Here is a 15,766-nt window from a genome sequence, read left to right on the forward strand (position 1 = left end):
CAGAGCACTATACTAAGCGCTTGGAAGAGTACAATATAACAGAGTTGAAAGACATGTTTCCTGCCCACAACAAGCTTACGGTCTAGTAATAACCCTAAGAGCGAAGACAAGAGAATCAGAGCAAATAACATAAAGTCCTGGGAGTGGGACCCAGAAATTGGGGGAGAGTAATAATAATAATAATAATGTTGGTATGTGTTAAGCACTTACTATGTGCCAAGCACTGTTCTAAGCACTGGGGTAGATCCAAGGTAATCAGGTTGTCCCACATGGGGCTCACAGTCTTCATCCCCATTTTAATAATAATAATGTTGGTATTTGTTAAGCGCTTACTATGTGCAGAGCACTGTTCTAAGCGCTGGGGTAGATACAGAGTAATCGGGTTGTCCCACGTGAGGCTCACAGTCTTAATCCCCATTTTACAGATGAGGTAACCGAGACCCAGAGAAGTGAAGTGACTTGCCCAAGGTCACACAGCTGACAAGCGGCGGAGCCGGGATTAGAACCCATGACCTCTGACTCCCAAGCCTGGGCTCTTTCCACTAAGCCACGCTGCTTCTGAGTAGATAATAATAATGGTGGTATTTGTTAAGCGCTTGCTATGTGCAAAGCACTGTTCTAAGCTCTGGGGTAGACACAGGGGAATCAGATAGATTGTCCCATGTGGGGCTCCCAGTCTTCATCCCCATTTTACAGATAAGGGAACTGAGGCACAGAGAAGTTAAGCGACTTGCCCAACGTCACACAGATGACAAGCGGCAGAGCTGGGATGTGAGCCAGACCTGTAATAACAATAATAATGGCATTTATTAAGCACTTACTATATGTCAAGCATTATTCTAAGCACCGAATACTACTGGTACTAATAAGAAGAAGAATAACATTTGTCAAGTGCTTACTGTGTATCAAGCACTGGGGAAGATACAAGATAATCAGGTCAGACACAATCCCTGTCCCACCGTCTAATTAGGAAGGAGAACGGGCATTGAATCCCCATTTTACAGATGAGGTAACTGAGGCACAGAGGAGTGAAGCGGCTTGCCCAAGGTCACACAGCAGGTGTGTAGCAGAGCCCGCTTTAGAATCCAGGTTCTCTGGCTCCCAGAGCTCTTTCCAGTAGGCCAAGATGCTACGCCTCATGGGTTCGAATCCCGGCTCCGCCACTCGTCAGCTGTGTGACTGTGGGCAAGTCACTTCACTTCTCTGGGCCTCAGTTACCTCATCTGGAAAATGGGGATTAAGACTGTGAGCCTCACGTGGGACAACCTGATTACCCTGTATGCCCCAGCGTTTAGAACGGTGCTCTGCACATAGTAAGCGCTTAACAAATACCAGCATTATTATTATACTTTCTCCCATTCGGCGGCAGCTCTGCAGACCTAAAAGCGACCAACTTGTTAACTTTGCAACCATCCCACCTTACAGACAGGAAGCTCCTTGCACGCATTCAATAGCATTTATAGAGCGCTTACTATGTGCAGAGCACTGTACTAAGCACTTGGAATGGACAAATCGGCAACAGATAGAGACGGTCCCTGCCCTTTGACGGGCTTACGGTCTGATCGGGGGAGAAGGGCGGACGAGAACGATGGCAATCAATAGAGTCGAGGGGAAGAACAGCTCATTAAAACAATAGCGGATAAATAGAATCAGGGTGACGTACATCTCATGAAACAAAATAAATAGAGTGACGAAGATATATACAGTCGAGCGGACGAGTACGGTGCCGAGGGGGTGGGACGGGAGAGGGGGAGGAGCGGAGGGAAAGGGGGGAGAAGAGGGTTTAGCTGCGGAGAGGTGAAGGGGGGGTAGAGCACGGGCTTGGGAGTCAGGGGTCATGGGTTCGAATCCCTGCTCCGCCACTTGTCAGCTGTGTGACTGTGGGCAAGTCACTTCACTTCTCGGGGCCTCAGTTCCCTCATCTGTATAATGGGGTGAAGACTGTGAGCCTCACGTGGGACAACCTGATTACCCCGTATCCACCCCAGCGCTTAGATCAGTGCTCTGCACATCGTAAGCACTTAACAAAACATTTTAGAAGGAGCAGAGGGAAAATAGGGGAGCTCAGTCCGGGAAGGCAGACAAGAGGCTGGAATTAGAACCCACGTCCTCCAACTCCCAAGCTCACGCTCTTGCCACCAGGCCATGCTGCTTCCTTTTTGTCTGCTTAGTTTATCCTTATCGCTCACGGAGGTCACATGGACGACCTCACAAGATCATCAGGTCGTCCCACGTAGGGCTCAGGTCTCAATCCCCATTTTACAGATGAGGGAACTGCGGCCTTCCCACGGGGGCAAAGATTTCTCAGGGGAAAGGCCAGATCCTCGCTGCTTTTTGGCTTTCTTCTTGTTAGTGGAATCCCACCTCACATGGGGTCGTCCCAGAATCCTTCAGTTGCTCAGCCATCCTGATAAAGTTGAGTTTGCGAATGTGAAATATTCTCCAGGTTGTAAGTTCCTTTAATCAATCAATCAGTGAGCACTGACTGTGTGCAGAGCGCTGTACTAAACGCTTCTTTGTGAACAAGGAATGGGTCTAACAACTCTGTTGTATTGTACTCTCCCAAGTGCTCGGTACAGTGCTCTGCAGACAGTAAGAGCTCGGAACAGAGCTTGGCACATAATAAGCGCTTAACAAATACCATTATTATTATTATTATAAATACCACCGATGGGTTGATATGGTTAGATAAGGGATTCTGGAGGAATTCATCCAAAGACCGCTCTAAAGTCAAAGTCTGACTTTACGACTTGCATCCCAAGCACGTTCGGAGGGCGACGGGGCTGGGGGAGAGCTGGGAGTGGAGGTCAGGAGTCTCGTGACATCCGTACGGAAACGGCTTGGTCCTAGGCAGAGAGGCAGAAAGAAACCGTTGCTGGTTGGGCCACCCTGGCACCGGGCAGGGCCGATGCCAATGGGGAGTGAGTTTCCGAGCGATAAATTGGAAAGATTTCTGGGGCTCACCCTGCCCAATATACAGGCCAAATCCCAGTTTGCTCGGACTCAGGTGCTTGAGACAAAACCCACGCGAGGCAGCGTGGCCTAATGGAAAGAGCACAGACCCGGAAGTCAGAAAGACCTGGGCTCTAATCTAATAAATAAAAAAAAAGAGGTAACATAAACTTCCTTGGCAGAGGAATCCCATTCATTTGAAAGGCCAAACTCGGTTACTCCTTTCCCATTATTTCTACCTCTCCGCCCTGCCCCAGCCTCGACCCAGAGTTGGAGACTGAAGAAGATGGCAGGAAAGAGGGCTAAATAATGATAACTGTGATATCTGTTAAGTGTTTACTATGTGCCAGGCGGTGTTCTAAGTGCTGGGGTAGGTGCAAGATAATTGGGTTGGACACAGTCCCTGTCTCACAAAGAACTCACAGTCTTAATCTCCATTTTACAGATGAGGGCACTGAGGCTCAGAGAAGTGGAATGACTTACCCCAGGTCATACGGCAGAAAATGGTAGAGCTGGGATTAGAACCCAGGGCCTTCTGACTCCCAGGCCTGGACTCTGCCCACTAGGCCACGCGGAGCGGGTGAGCTCTGCGAGAGAGTGGATGTAGACTCAGAACACGGACACGCAGCACTTATGTAGACACGTGAATATCCTTGTCTCGTCTTATGCCTTCGAGTTGTTTCCACTGAGACGCCATGGACGCATCTCTCCCAGAACCCGCCCGCTCTCCATCTGCAACCCTTCTGGTAGTGTGTCCATAGATTTTTCTTGGTCAAAATACTGACGTGATTTACCATCGCCTCCTTCCGCGCAGTAAATGAGTCTCCTCCCTCGACTCTCTCCCGTGCCGCCGCTGCCCGGCACGGGTGAGTTTCGACTCCTAGCCGATGGTCTTCCACTCGCTAGCCACTGGCCAAGCTAGGAATGGAATGGACAGGCCTCTGCTTGACTCTCCCTCCCATAGTCGAGACTGGTAGAGAACTGGGAACTCTCCAGCTATGATCCTGAAAGGGGTGAATATCCTTATATACTAGTATTTCCCCCATCTGTAGATTATTTTAATATCTGTCTCCTCCTGTAGACTGTAAGCTCCTTGCGGTCAGGGATCATACCTACCCTGTCTGATGTAGTGGATAGAGCACAGGTCTGGGAGTCAGAAGGTCCTGGGTTCTAATCCCAGCTCCTCCCCTTGCCCGCTGCGTGACCTTGGGCAAGTCACTTCACCTCTCTGGGCTTCAGTTACCTCATCTGTAAAATGGGGATTAAGTCTGAGCACCATGTAGGAAAGGGACTGTGTCCAACCTGATCAGAACAAGTGCTTGACACATAGTAAACGCTTCACAAACACCATCGTCACTATCATTATTATTGTGTCGGCTTGAGCTTCAGTCTGCAGCATCTCCCCCTGGGATCCAAGGGGCCTGGGTCCCCGATGGGGAGAGGGCAGGAGAGAGCAGTCCCTCGGTGCCCAAGTGGCTGATTCCTAGAGCTTAAGGGCGGCCCGTTAACCTCTGGGCGTTCACCTGGACACCGACAGCCAGCTTTCCTCATTTGCACCATTCAGATCTAGTTTGGAACGATCCCGAGGAACTGATCTTTGCAGGGAACCTCCCCCTCCAGAAGAGACCTCAAAAAAGGCCCTTGATCATCTGTCTAAAGGAAGTACGATTTTTCAGTCAACGAAGGAGGTGCAATCTGCTTTTGCTCCGCTCCCTGATGCTGGATCTTGAGAAAGAGAGTTTCAGGATAACACCCGCTTTCTCGGGGGCTTCTCCGTTTCCGGCTCCTGGCCGAGGTGAGGGGGAGCTGTGAAGAAGAGCAGATCCTTTCCCGCCTTCATCTGGGTTCTCTCTCATTCTCTTCCCCTGCAGACCCTTCACCCTCTGAAGCTCCCTGAGCCCAGTTCCATTTTAAGCCTCCAAACCGCGACAGCTCTTCTGGTTGATCCCCTCTGGTAGCTCACAGAGAGACAGAGCCCTGAAAGCTCGTCGTGGACAGGGGATGTGCCTGTTTATTGTCATACTGTACTCTCCCAAGCCCTTAATACAGTGCTCTCCACCCAGACAGCGTTCAGTAAATATGACTGACTGACAAGAACAGGACCTTCGTGCAAGTGGAATCGCTCGTCGAGGAAGGCGAATCAGAAGAGGGTAAGAGAGCGTCTTCGAACCTTTCGGTTTATTTCGTTTCGGTCCAGCCGTCTGGCCTCTGGCCACCAGCTCCTCTTCAGCTTTCAGGGGGAAGTTGAAATGACCCTCCAGGCAGAGACTGGGAGATCTCCTTCAGCCATGAGCCCCAGGTCCTGGAGAAGAAGAGGAAGTTATAATGACTCCTTCCACTTTTGCTTGTGGGCTCACTGATCTCTCCGGCCTGAGAACCGGGGAATCCCCCTTGACCAGTGGCTGATCATCTGCTTCCGATCTCATAAACCTAACCGTCCACAGCCCTCGAAAACAGGATTGACTCCAGTCCCCGGGATTCAATAGGATGCTCTGGGGAAAGAAGAATGGATTGGGGGTTGTTTTAAACATGGAAAAGAGTAGGGTCAAGGCCAGCATAAATATACCAAAGAGCTCACCGTCCGTTTGTTGGCATAACTGAGAAGATCCGTGAATAAATGGTTGAAAGGACGATAAGGGAGGTCAGTTAGATCCAAGGAAGAACTTCTCGACCGTAAGGAGATCGATACTGGGTAAGTCAACCGACCCGCGTTACTGAATCTCTGTAAAAGAATAAGAAGTGGTCTCCCCTGGGTAAGGGATGATGGTAGCCAATGACCTCTTTTGGTTCCCTCCAGCAATATAGTTCTTTAATTAATTCAGAGAGCTGAACCCTAAATTAGATAATAACAGCAACTGTGGGTTTTGTTAAATGCTATGTGCCAAGCATTTTACTAAGCACTGACGAAGGTACAGGATATTCAAGTCCCACAGGGGGCTCAAAGTCTAAGTAGGAGGGAGAAAAAGGATTGAGTCCCCATTTTACAGATGAGGGAGGAACTGAGGCACAGAGAAGTTAAGCGACTTGCCCAAGGTCACACAGCAGGCAGGTGAAGGAGCCAAGATTAGAACCTGCGTCTTCTGACTCCCAAGCTCATGCTCTTTCCATCAGGCCACACTGCTTCACAGCAACCTTTACAGGGAGGAAAGTCTTCCTCTCCATAGCTGTTTCCAAATCCTTCATTTAAGGGGAAGAGTTGTATCCTCGCAGGAGGGATTCATTCATTCACTCAATACGTTTATTGAGCACTTATTGTGTGCAGAACACTGTCCAGCGCTTAGAACAGTGCTTCGCACAGAGTAAGCACTTAACAAATGCCATTATTATTATAAGTGCGTGGAAAGTACAATTCAGCAACAAAGAAAGACAATCCCTGCCCACAGTGGGCTCACAGTCTAGAAGGGGACTGACTCTTGATGCTCCAGTTCTTCCCCTGAAGCGTTAATCTTTCCCAGACTCGTAACTGTCTTTTTTGAAGAAGACCCAGTTGGCGGTGGCGGTAAAAACAATAATAGTAATAGCAATAACATCTGACATCTGTCTCGTGCTTTGACTTGACCTCCTCTAGATTGTAAGTTCCTTGTGGGCAGGGAACATGTCTATCAACTCCGTTCTACTGAACTCTATCAGGCACTTAGGTCAGTGCTCTACACACAGCAGACGCTCAATAAAAACTGATTAATCTAAGTTCTTCTACCTCAGTGATCTCATTTTCTCTTCAAAACCAACCCCATCGGAGTTGCTTGTTGCTTACTTATTGTATCTGTTTATTGGTGTATTGTACTCTTCCAAGCGCTTAGTACATGCTCTGCACACAGTAAGGGCTCAATAAATATGACTCATTCATTGAATTGTATTTATTGAGCACTTAATGTGTGCAAAGTACTGTACCAAGCACTGGGGAGAGTACAATGTAACAGCAAACGGACACATTCCTGTCTATGACGAGCTCAGGGTCTAGAAGGGGAGACAGACATTCGTATAAATAAATAGATAAATGAATAAATGAATCACAGATATAGCTCTGCCACTTGTCAGCTGTGTGACTGTGGGCAAGTCACTTCACTTCTCTGGGCCTCAGTGACCTCATCTGTAAAATGGGGATTAAGACTGTGAGCCTCCTGTGGGACAACCTGATTACCCTGTATACCCCAGCGTTTAGAACAGTGCCCTGCACATAGTAAGCGCTTAACAAATACCAACATTATTACATATGTATGTATATGGGAGGGAGGATGAATGAAGGAGCAAGTCAGGGCGGCACAGAAGGGAGTGGGAGAAAAGGAGAGGAGGGCTTAGTCAGGGAAGGCTTCTTGGAGGAGATGTGCCTTCAATAAGGTTTTGAAGAGGGGGAGAGCAATTACCTGTCTTTTGATCGAACGAATGAGAGGCAGGGATTGTTATCCTCATTTTCCAGAGGAGGCTATTGAGACCCAAAGAAAGCTAAGTGATTTTCCCAATGTCACCCGGTCAGACAGGGACGGAGCTGAGCCTCAGGCGCTAGCCTGGCTCCAAAGATGATGGACGGAGAGCCAATCCCGGATACCAGTCCGCCTATGGGTCCTCTGGATAACGAGCCCATGGGCCAATTTTGACTGGGCCAAGAGGTCAATCAATCATAATTATTAAGCACTTACTGTTTGCAGAGCACCGTACTGAGCACCTGGGAGAGTTTAATAGAACAATATGACAGAGTTGGTACCAATCAGATCCCCTCTCAGATGGCACATGAGTTTCCGATACTCCACCAGTCTCCACTACGGGAGGGAGGGTCAAACAGAGGCCTGTCCATTCCACTCCTAGCTTGGGCAGTGGCTGGCGAGTGGCAGGCCGTCGGCTACAAGTCAAAACTCACCTCTGCTGGGCAGCAGCGGCACGGGAGAGAGTCGAGGGTGGAGACTCGCGTTTACTGCACGGAAGGAGCGGTAAACCACTTCTGTATTTTTACCGTGAAAACTCTCTGGATCCACTACCGGAACGATTGCAGATGGAGGTGGGGTGTTCTAGGAGAGACGTGTTTATGGAGCCGCTATGTATCGGAGGCGACTCGCCCGCATAAGACAAGACCAATCAGAGTGATACTGACCTTGGACTCTGCATCAAGAATAATAATAATAATAATGTTGGTATTTGTTAAGCGCTTACTATGTGGCGAGCACTGTTCTAAGCGCTGGGCTAGACACAGGGGAATCAGGATGTCCCACGTGGGGCTCACAGTCTTAATCCCCATTTTACAGATGAGGTCACTGAGGCACAGAGAAGTTGAGTGACTTGCCCACAGTCACACAGCTGACAAGTGGCAGAGCCGGGATTCTAACTCATGACCTCTGACTCCAAAACCCGTGCTCTTTCCACTGAGCCACGCTGCTTCTCTAGAAGCAAGATGGCGTAGTGGTTAGAGCACAGGCCTGGGAGTCAGAAGGTCCTAATCCCGGCTCCGCCACTTGTCTGCTGGATGACCCTGGGCAAGTCGCTTCACTGATCCTCAGTTCCCTCACCTGTGAAATGGGGATTGAGACTTGGGACGGGGACTGTGTCCAACCCGATTTGCTTGGATCTACCTCGGCGCTTAGTACAGTGCCTGATACATAGTAAATGCTGAAAGAATACCATAATTAAAGCGGGACAACAGGGTAGTTGGTGCGGTAGAGTGGGCGAGGTACTAGTGGGTTGCGCCTATGAATTACCGAGACCCGTCCTGACATTCATTCTAGCCCAAAGAGGTGAGCGGCAGGTATTCACCTCTCCCTCTCCCCCTTCTGATTCACTCAGATTCAAAACCAAATCTGGTCATCCTTGTCACTGGGGCTCACCTAGGACGGGCCAAAGATCCCTGACAGTGCTCTCTCCTTTAAAGACCCCAACCACTAAGCAGAGAGGAGGAAGAAGCAGTGTGGCCCAGTGGAAAGAGTGTGGGCCTGGTCTGCTGTGTGACCTTGGGCAAGTCGCTTAATTTTTCTGCGCCTCGGTTACTTCATCTGCAAAACGGGGATTAAAACTGTGAGCTGCATGTGACACCTGGATTGGGTCCAACCTGATTAGCTTGCAGCTTGTATCTACCCCAGTGCTTAGTACAGTGCCTGACACGTAGTAAGCATTTAACACATGCCTTTTTTTTAAAAAAAAAAAGGAGAGTGGCTGAAGCCCGAAGAGGGAAAAATGATATTCAGGATTACTGTGAAATTTATGTTCTCCAGAGAGGATCCATTCTTGATTTGAAATGGAGTTATTAGATGCCTTTCATAACCTGAGGGATGATGATGAAGTTGATGGTATTAACAAATGCCAAGCAAAGCGCTTAGCAAAGCGTTTACAATGTGCACTCTACTGAGCGCTGGGTTGGATACAAGCAAATCAGGTTGGAAGCAGTCCCTGTCCCACATGGGGCTCAGAGTCTCAATCCCCATTTTACAGATGAGGTAACTGAGGCACAGAGAAGTGACCGGGGGCAAGTGAAGTGAGTCGGTCCCCTAGGGCCATCAGTCGAGAATCTGACTCAAGTGGGACCCTTAGGCTTGGTCCAGCGGGGGGCATTCCTGCACTAACAAACGCCCCCTCTCAAGTGGCTTAGCGGAAAGAGCTCTGGCTTGGGAGTCAGAGGTCGTGGAAACTGATCCTGGCTCCCCCACTTATCGGCGGTGTGACTTTGAGCAAGTCACTTAACTTCTCTGTGCCCCAGTTACCTCATCTGTAACTGGGACCCATGTTTACCTTATATCTATCCCAGTGCTTAGAACTGTGCTTGGCACATAGTAAGCACTTAACAAATACCATCATCATCATCATCTTCTCCCTGTCAGAAGAGATGCTGCCAACCCAAGCCCAAATCTCCGTCAGGAAGGCCAAATCCAGCAATCAATAGTACTTTTTGAATGTCTACTATGTGCAGAGCACAACGTTCAACAGAAATGGAATACGCAATCCCTGCTCTCAAGCACCTTCCAACGTAGTCGGGGAGCCAGGCTCCGAAATAATTACAGATGAGTCCGTCTTGGGTGCGGGGTGAGCACTGGCACGCTTAGGTAGAGCAAAAGGACTGAAATGATAGTTGGGAGAGAAGTATAAAGTGAGAAAACTGATCATGAAAGGTCTCCTGGAGACAGGATTTCATAAGGCCTTCATGGGGAAGAGAGAACTGGGCAGTCTGTTGGTTTCCAGGTGCTTAGTACAGTGCTCTGCACAAAGTAAATGCTCAGTAAATACTACTGATGATGATATGAAGAGGAAGGGAGTTCCAGGTTAGGGTTGGAGAGGGTAAGAGGTTGGTTGCCAGGGCGATGATCATAATAATAATGGAATTTGTTAAGGATTTACTATGTGCCAAGCACTATTCTAAGCACTGGGGTAGTTACAAGGTAATCAGGTTGTCACACGTGGGGCTTACAGTCTTAATCCCCATTTTACAGATGAGGTAACTGAGGCACAGAGAAGTGAAGTGGCTTGCCCAAGGTCCCACAGCAGACAAGTGGCGGAGCTGGGATGACAGGGAGACACAGGGATAGGTCAGCCTGAGAGGAATGAAGAGTCCAAGCTGGGGCATAATGGGAAAGAGTTTACTGGCCAGAAACCACTAGCCGCCCGGGTTCTCCGATCTCAGAGCGTACTGTGAAGATTCATGCGTGTCGTCAGATACCTTGAAACAATCGATAGTCCATGGTAACTAATGAGCACTTACTGTGTGCAAAGCCCTGTAATAAGCACTTGGGAGAATACAATACAACGGAGTTGGTAGACATGCTCTCTGCTGATAAGGAACTTACAGAATAGAGAAGACAGACATTAAAATAATTTACAGAGAGGTACCTAAATGCTGTGGGCTGCGGTGGGGGTGTCTATCGAGTGCTTCAACTGTACAGATCCAAGTGCCTAAGCGATGCAGAAGAGGGGGGAGTAGGGGAAATAATAATAATAATGCACAGTCTTGCCCTACTAGGTGCTTCCGGTCTAACGGAGGAAGACAGATAGACATAAATGAATAAATACAATAGGAACAAGATTGAAACAAACAAGTTAACCAGCGACAAAAACTAAAGGAAATTAAGAAGCCTGTAGGGACAGGCCTGCTAAGGGCAGCTGATTGGAGGACACAGTCAGGGAGGTGGTGATTCTTCAGAGAGCATCTCTTGGAGGAGGAGATGTGATTTTAGGAAGGTTTTGAAGGTGGGGAGGGTGGTGGTCTGCAGCTTTCAGCAGGCTGCATGAGGCCCTGACTCTGACCTATGATCATCAAGGCAGATGGGTGCATCTCCCTTTTGTAAGAATTCAAGCATGGAGACTACTCACCCTGTCCTGAGCCCCTGTTTTAGGGCTTAATCTTCCTCACGGTTGAGAAACCGGGTCTAGCTCTGTTCCTTTGGCGGCCCAGTCCCATCCTTAGTATTGACAAGAACTTCGCTTTCTCTAGCCTATTAAGCAGGTGTTCAGCACTGAGAAAACCCCGCCGTCGGGGAGAATGCCCCCTCTCATCCCCATCCCTCCCCCACCTCGATGAGCTGGGACCACACAGGGCTCTCTCATCCTCGAAGATCAAGGAAGGTAGCACAGACGGGGACGTCATTTCCCGAAGGTCTGGATTGGAATTCTAGGGACTTTCAGAGTTTAGCTTAGTCCACTCGTCGCCTCCTGGAAGACTGAGCCCCAACAGTTGGGCTAGATGTCCATCACCTGCAAGAGGATTCCACCAACTCTGTGAATAACTGTTCCACCATCTCTCACGACATTCCAGTCGGTTCTTCCCCCACCGGGAGTTAAATTACAACTACCTGGACGTAACCGGTAACTCCCACCGTTGGCCGGTGATGCATCTTGCTCTCCTCTTTTTGTTTTTTAATGGTATTTGTTAAGTGCTTACTGTGTGCAGGCACCGTACTAAGCACTGAGGTCCACTCAAGTTACTCGGGATGGACACGGTCCCCGTCCCGCCTGGGGCTCACTGTCTTGATTCCCCTATTACAGATGAGGCCCGGAGAAGTGAAGTGACTTGCCCAAGATTGCACAGCAGGCAAGTGGCGGAGGCAGAGTTAGCAGCCAGGTCCTTCGGTCTCCCGGGCCCGGGCTCTATCCGCTAGACCGCGCCGCCGCTCCTCTTCTCCGGAAGGTGAGATGTTGCCTAGGCCCTCGCTGTACCTCAACCAGTCCGGCCCGACTGAGTTGGTCTTCCGAGCGTTCGCCGCCTCCCCGGAGATGCAGGCCCTCCTCTTCTCCGTCTTCCTCCTCCTCTACCTGATGATCGTCTGTGTCAACGCTGCCATCATTTCCTTGGTTTGGACCCACGGAGCCCTCCACACTCCCATGTACTTCTTCCTGTCCAACCTGTCCTTCCTGGAAATCTGCTACAGCACCGTGGTGGTCCCCCTGACTCTGGCCAACGTCTTCGGGGCCCAGAAGCCCATCTCCCTGGCCGGCTGCGGGACCCAGATGTTCTTCTTCGTGGCCTTGGGCAGCACCGACTGCTTCCTGTTGGCCGTCATGTCGTACGACCGCTACGTGGCCATCTGCCGTCCGCTCCACTACTCGCTCCTCATGACCCGGCGGCTCTGCGCCCGCCTGGTGGTCGGCTCCCTGGCCCTGGCCCTCTCGCTGTCCCTGCAGCTGACGGCCTTGATCTTCTCCCTGCCCTTCTGCGGCGGCCGCCGGGAGGTCAACCACTTCCTGTGCGACGTGCCGCCCGTCCTGCGCCTGGTCTGCGCCGACATCCGGGCGCTCCAGGCCCTTCTCTACGTGGTGGGCCTCGCCGTGCTGACCGTCCCTCTCCTGCTCATCTGCGCCTCGTACGTCCGCATCGCCGCCGCCATCTTGCGCGTCCGCTCGGCCGCCGGCCGCCGGCGAGCCTTCTCCACCTGTTCCTCCCACCTCACGGTCGTCCTGCTGCAGTACGGCTGCTGCAGCCTGGTCTACTTGCGGCCCCGCTCCAGCGCCTCCGAGGAGGAGGACAGGAGGATCGCTCTGGTCTACACCTTTGCGACGCCCCTCCTCAACCCCCTCATCTACACCCTGAGGAACAACGATGTCAAGGGGGAGCTACGAGAAGCCCTGAGGCCAAAGCGGGGAGTCACGATGATGTGAAGGCCCGGGGAGGGAGTCACCGTTTACTACTACTGATAATAACACCGATGATGGTATCTGTGAAGCGCTTACTATGTATCAAGTACCGCTCCAAGTAGAAATAAAGAATGGAGTAAGGTCATCCGTCAGTCAATCGATCGGTGTATTTATAGAGTGCTTACTGTGTGCAGACCACTGTTCTAACCACTTGGGAGAGGATGATATAACAATAAAAGGACACATTCTCTGTCCACGGCCTAGAGGAGGAGACAGACACTAATATAAATAAATAAAATTAAAGCTCTAATTTATAATTACAATTATTATGATAATAATTATATAATATAATAATAAGTGCGATTGGGCTGGGGGGATGAACAAAGGGAGCAAGTCAAGACCGCGCAGAAGGGAGTGGAAGAAGAGGAAGGGAGGACTCAGTCAGGGAAGGACTCTTGGAGGAGACGTGCCTTCGATAAGGCTTTGAAGGCACAGTGTGGTCTAGTGGAAAGAGCACGGGCCTGGGAGTCAAAGGACCTGAGTTCTAATCTCCGCTCTGCCACTTGTCTGCTGTGTCACCTTGGACAAGCCACTTCACTTCTCTGTGCCTCAGTTAAAGGAGAATTAAGATTGTGCGCCCCGGGTGAGACACGGACTGAGTCTCCATGGTATTTATCCCAATGCTTAGGTCGGCGACTGGCACGTAGCAAGTATTTAACAAAGACCTTTTTAAAAAAATGGAGTTCAGGGCTTCGGAGGGATCGAGAGATGAACCGGAAGAAGAAGCGAGGAACGCGGAGTGCTGCTGAGAAAAGAGGGAGGGAGGTTAAGACGAGAAGCCACCCACCCTGGTGTAAAGCCCTAGAGCGAGTCTGAGCCTGAGGAAGGCCCTGCGGAGAGCGGCTTTGACCTGGTCATTCCTCAGGCTGTAGATAAATGGGTTCGGCGCGGGAATCACCACAGAGTACAGCACCGACACCACCTTGTCCCCCTCCAGCGATTTCCCCGAGCCCCCGCGGAGGTACGTGAGGGCGAGGGTGCCGAAGAAGAGGCCCACGGCCGTGAGGTGGGAGGCGCGGGTGGAGAAGGTCTTGGCCCTCCCGCCTGCGGTCCGCCTGCGCAGGATGGTCCTGGCGACGAAGAGGTAGGAGACCAGGATCACCAGGCCACTGGCCAGGATCACGAAGTTGCCCAAAAAGATGATCGCCGTCTCCCCGGTGGAGGGGTCACCGCACGTGAGCCTCAGCAGGGGAGGGAGGTCGCAGAAGAAGTCAATCCGGTTGGCATCGCAGAAGGAGAGGGTGAAGGTCAAGGCCGTCCGCAGGGTGGCTCCTGCTAAGCCTCCCGCGTAAGCCCCGGCCACCAGGGCCACGCGCGTCCCCCGGGTCATGGCGGAGACGTAGAGCAGGGGCTTGCCCACGGCCACGTAGCGGTCGTAGGCCATCGCCGCCAGGAGGTAGCACTCAGTCCCGGCACAGACGGTGAACAGGAAGAACTGGGCCGCGCAGCCCCCGTAGGACACGGCCAGCCCGTCGTCGCTCATTAGGGTGGCTAGGATCTGAGGCACGATGACCGAGGAGTAGCAGGTGTCCAGGAGGGAGAGGTGGCTCAGGAAGAAATACATGGGCGTGTGGAGCCGGGGATCCAGCTGGATCAGGCTCATCATCCCCACGTTCCCCAGCAGGGTGAGGAGGTCCAGACTCAGGAACACCAGGAACAGGCCGACGACGCCCGGGACCGGCCGGTGGGCGAAACCCGCCAGGACGAACTCCGTCACCCGAGTGAGATTCCTCTCAGCCATCCGGTCAGGGGTCCCTGTGGGGGTGCTGGGGAGAGGTGGGCGACTGGGAGAGAGAGGAGGAGGGAGAAAAGGCGAAGGGAAAAGGGAGAGGGGGAGGAAAATGAGAACGAGAGAGGATTAGAGCCGGGATTAGAACCCAAATCGATGAACACAATGATGAGACGTAGATAAGGTCCCCGGCTCTTTTTTTTTTCCTTTTTTATTGATATTTATTAAGTGCTTAGTGTAGTCCAGGCACTCTACTAAGCCCTGGGGTAAATACAAGCCAATCAGGTTGGACACAGTCCATCTCCACAGAGAAGCAACTTGGCCTAGCAGATAGAGCATGGGCCTAGGCGTCAGAAGGCCCTGGGTTCTAACCCTGGCTCCGCCACTTGCCGGCTGTGTGTTCTTGGGCAAGTCAGTTAACTCTTCTGTGCCTCAGTGACCTCATCTGTAAAATGGGGATTAATGCTGTGGCCCCCACGTGAGACATGGATGGGGTCCAACCTGATTAGCTTGTATCTCCCCCAGAGTTTAGAACGGTACTTGGCACATAGTATGCAGTTAGCAAATACCATCATAATTCTTCTTATTATGTCCCACATGGGGCCTCACGGCTTTAATCCCCATTTTCCAGATGAGGAGACTGAGGCACAGAGAAGTTATGTGACTTGCCCAAGGTCACGCAGCTGACAAATGGTGGAGCCAGAATTAGAACCCAGGTCTTCCGACTTCCAGGCCCATGCTTTATCCACTGGGCCATGCTTCTTCTCAAGGGCTTCATAATCTAAGGGAACTCCCAAGGGAGTTCATCATCTAAGTTTTCATAATCATAATTTATAATTTAGTTCATAATTTAGTTTTCATAATCTAAGAAAAATGGGAAAAGAGGGTTGAGACTCAGGATCGCCTAGTGGGTAGAGCACAGGAATGGGAATCAGGATACCTGGGTTCTAATCCTGCTTCCTCCACTTCCCTGCTGTGTGACTT

The 15,766-nt window shown here is 50.9% G+C and overlaps 2 protein-coding genes across 2 annotated transcripts; one reads left to right on the forward strand and one right to left on the reverse strand.

Moving 5' to 3' along the window:
* Positions 1 to 12,054: 12,054 nt before the first annotated feature.
* LOC114809975 (olfactory receptor 10Q1) lies at positions 12,055 to 13,017 on the forward strand. Its single transcript, XM_029059004.1, has one exon. It carries the CDS (start codon positions 12,055 to 12,057, stop codon positions 13,015 to 13,017), a length of 963 nt encoding a protein of 320 aa, XP_028914837.1.
* Positions 13,018 to 13,819: 802 nt separating this feature from the next.
* LOC100081279 (olfactory receptor 9I1-like) lies at positions 13,820 to 14,794 on the reverse strand. The gene has a single exon (XM_029059008.1). It carries the CDS (start codon positions 14,792 to 14,794, stop codon positions 13,820 to 13,822), a length of 975 nt encoding a protein of 324 aa, XP_028914841.1.
* Positions 14,795 to 15,766: the final 972 nt, after the last annotated feature.

Source organism: Ornithorhynchus anatinus, chromosome 3 (assembly GCF_004115215.2).
Source record: "Ornithorhynchus anatinus isolate Pmale09 chromosome 3, mOrnAna1.pri.v4, whole genome shotgun sequence".
Classification (NCBI taxonomy): Eukaryota; Metazoa; Chordata; class Mammalia; order Monotremata; family Ornithorhynchidae; genus Ornithorhynchus; species Ornithorhynchus anatinus.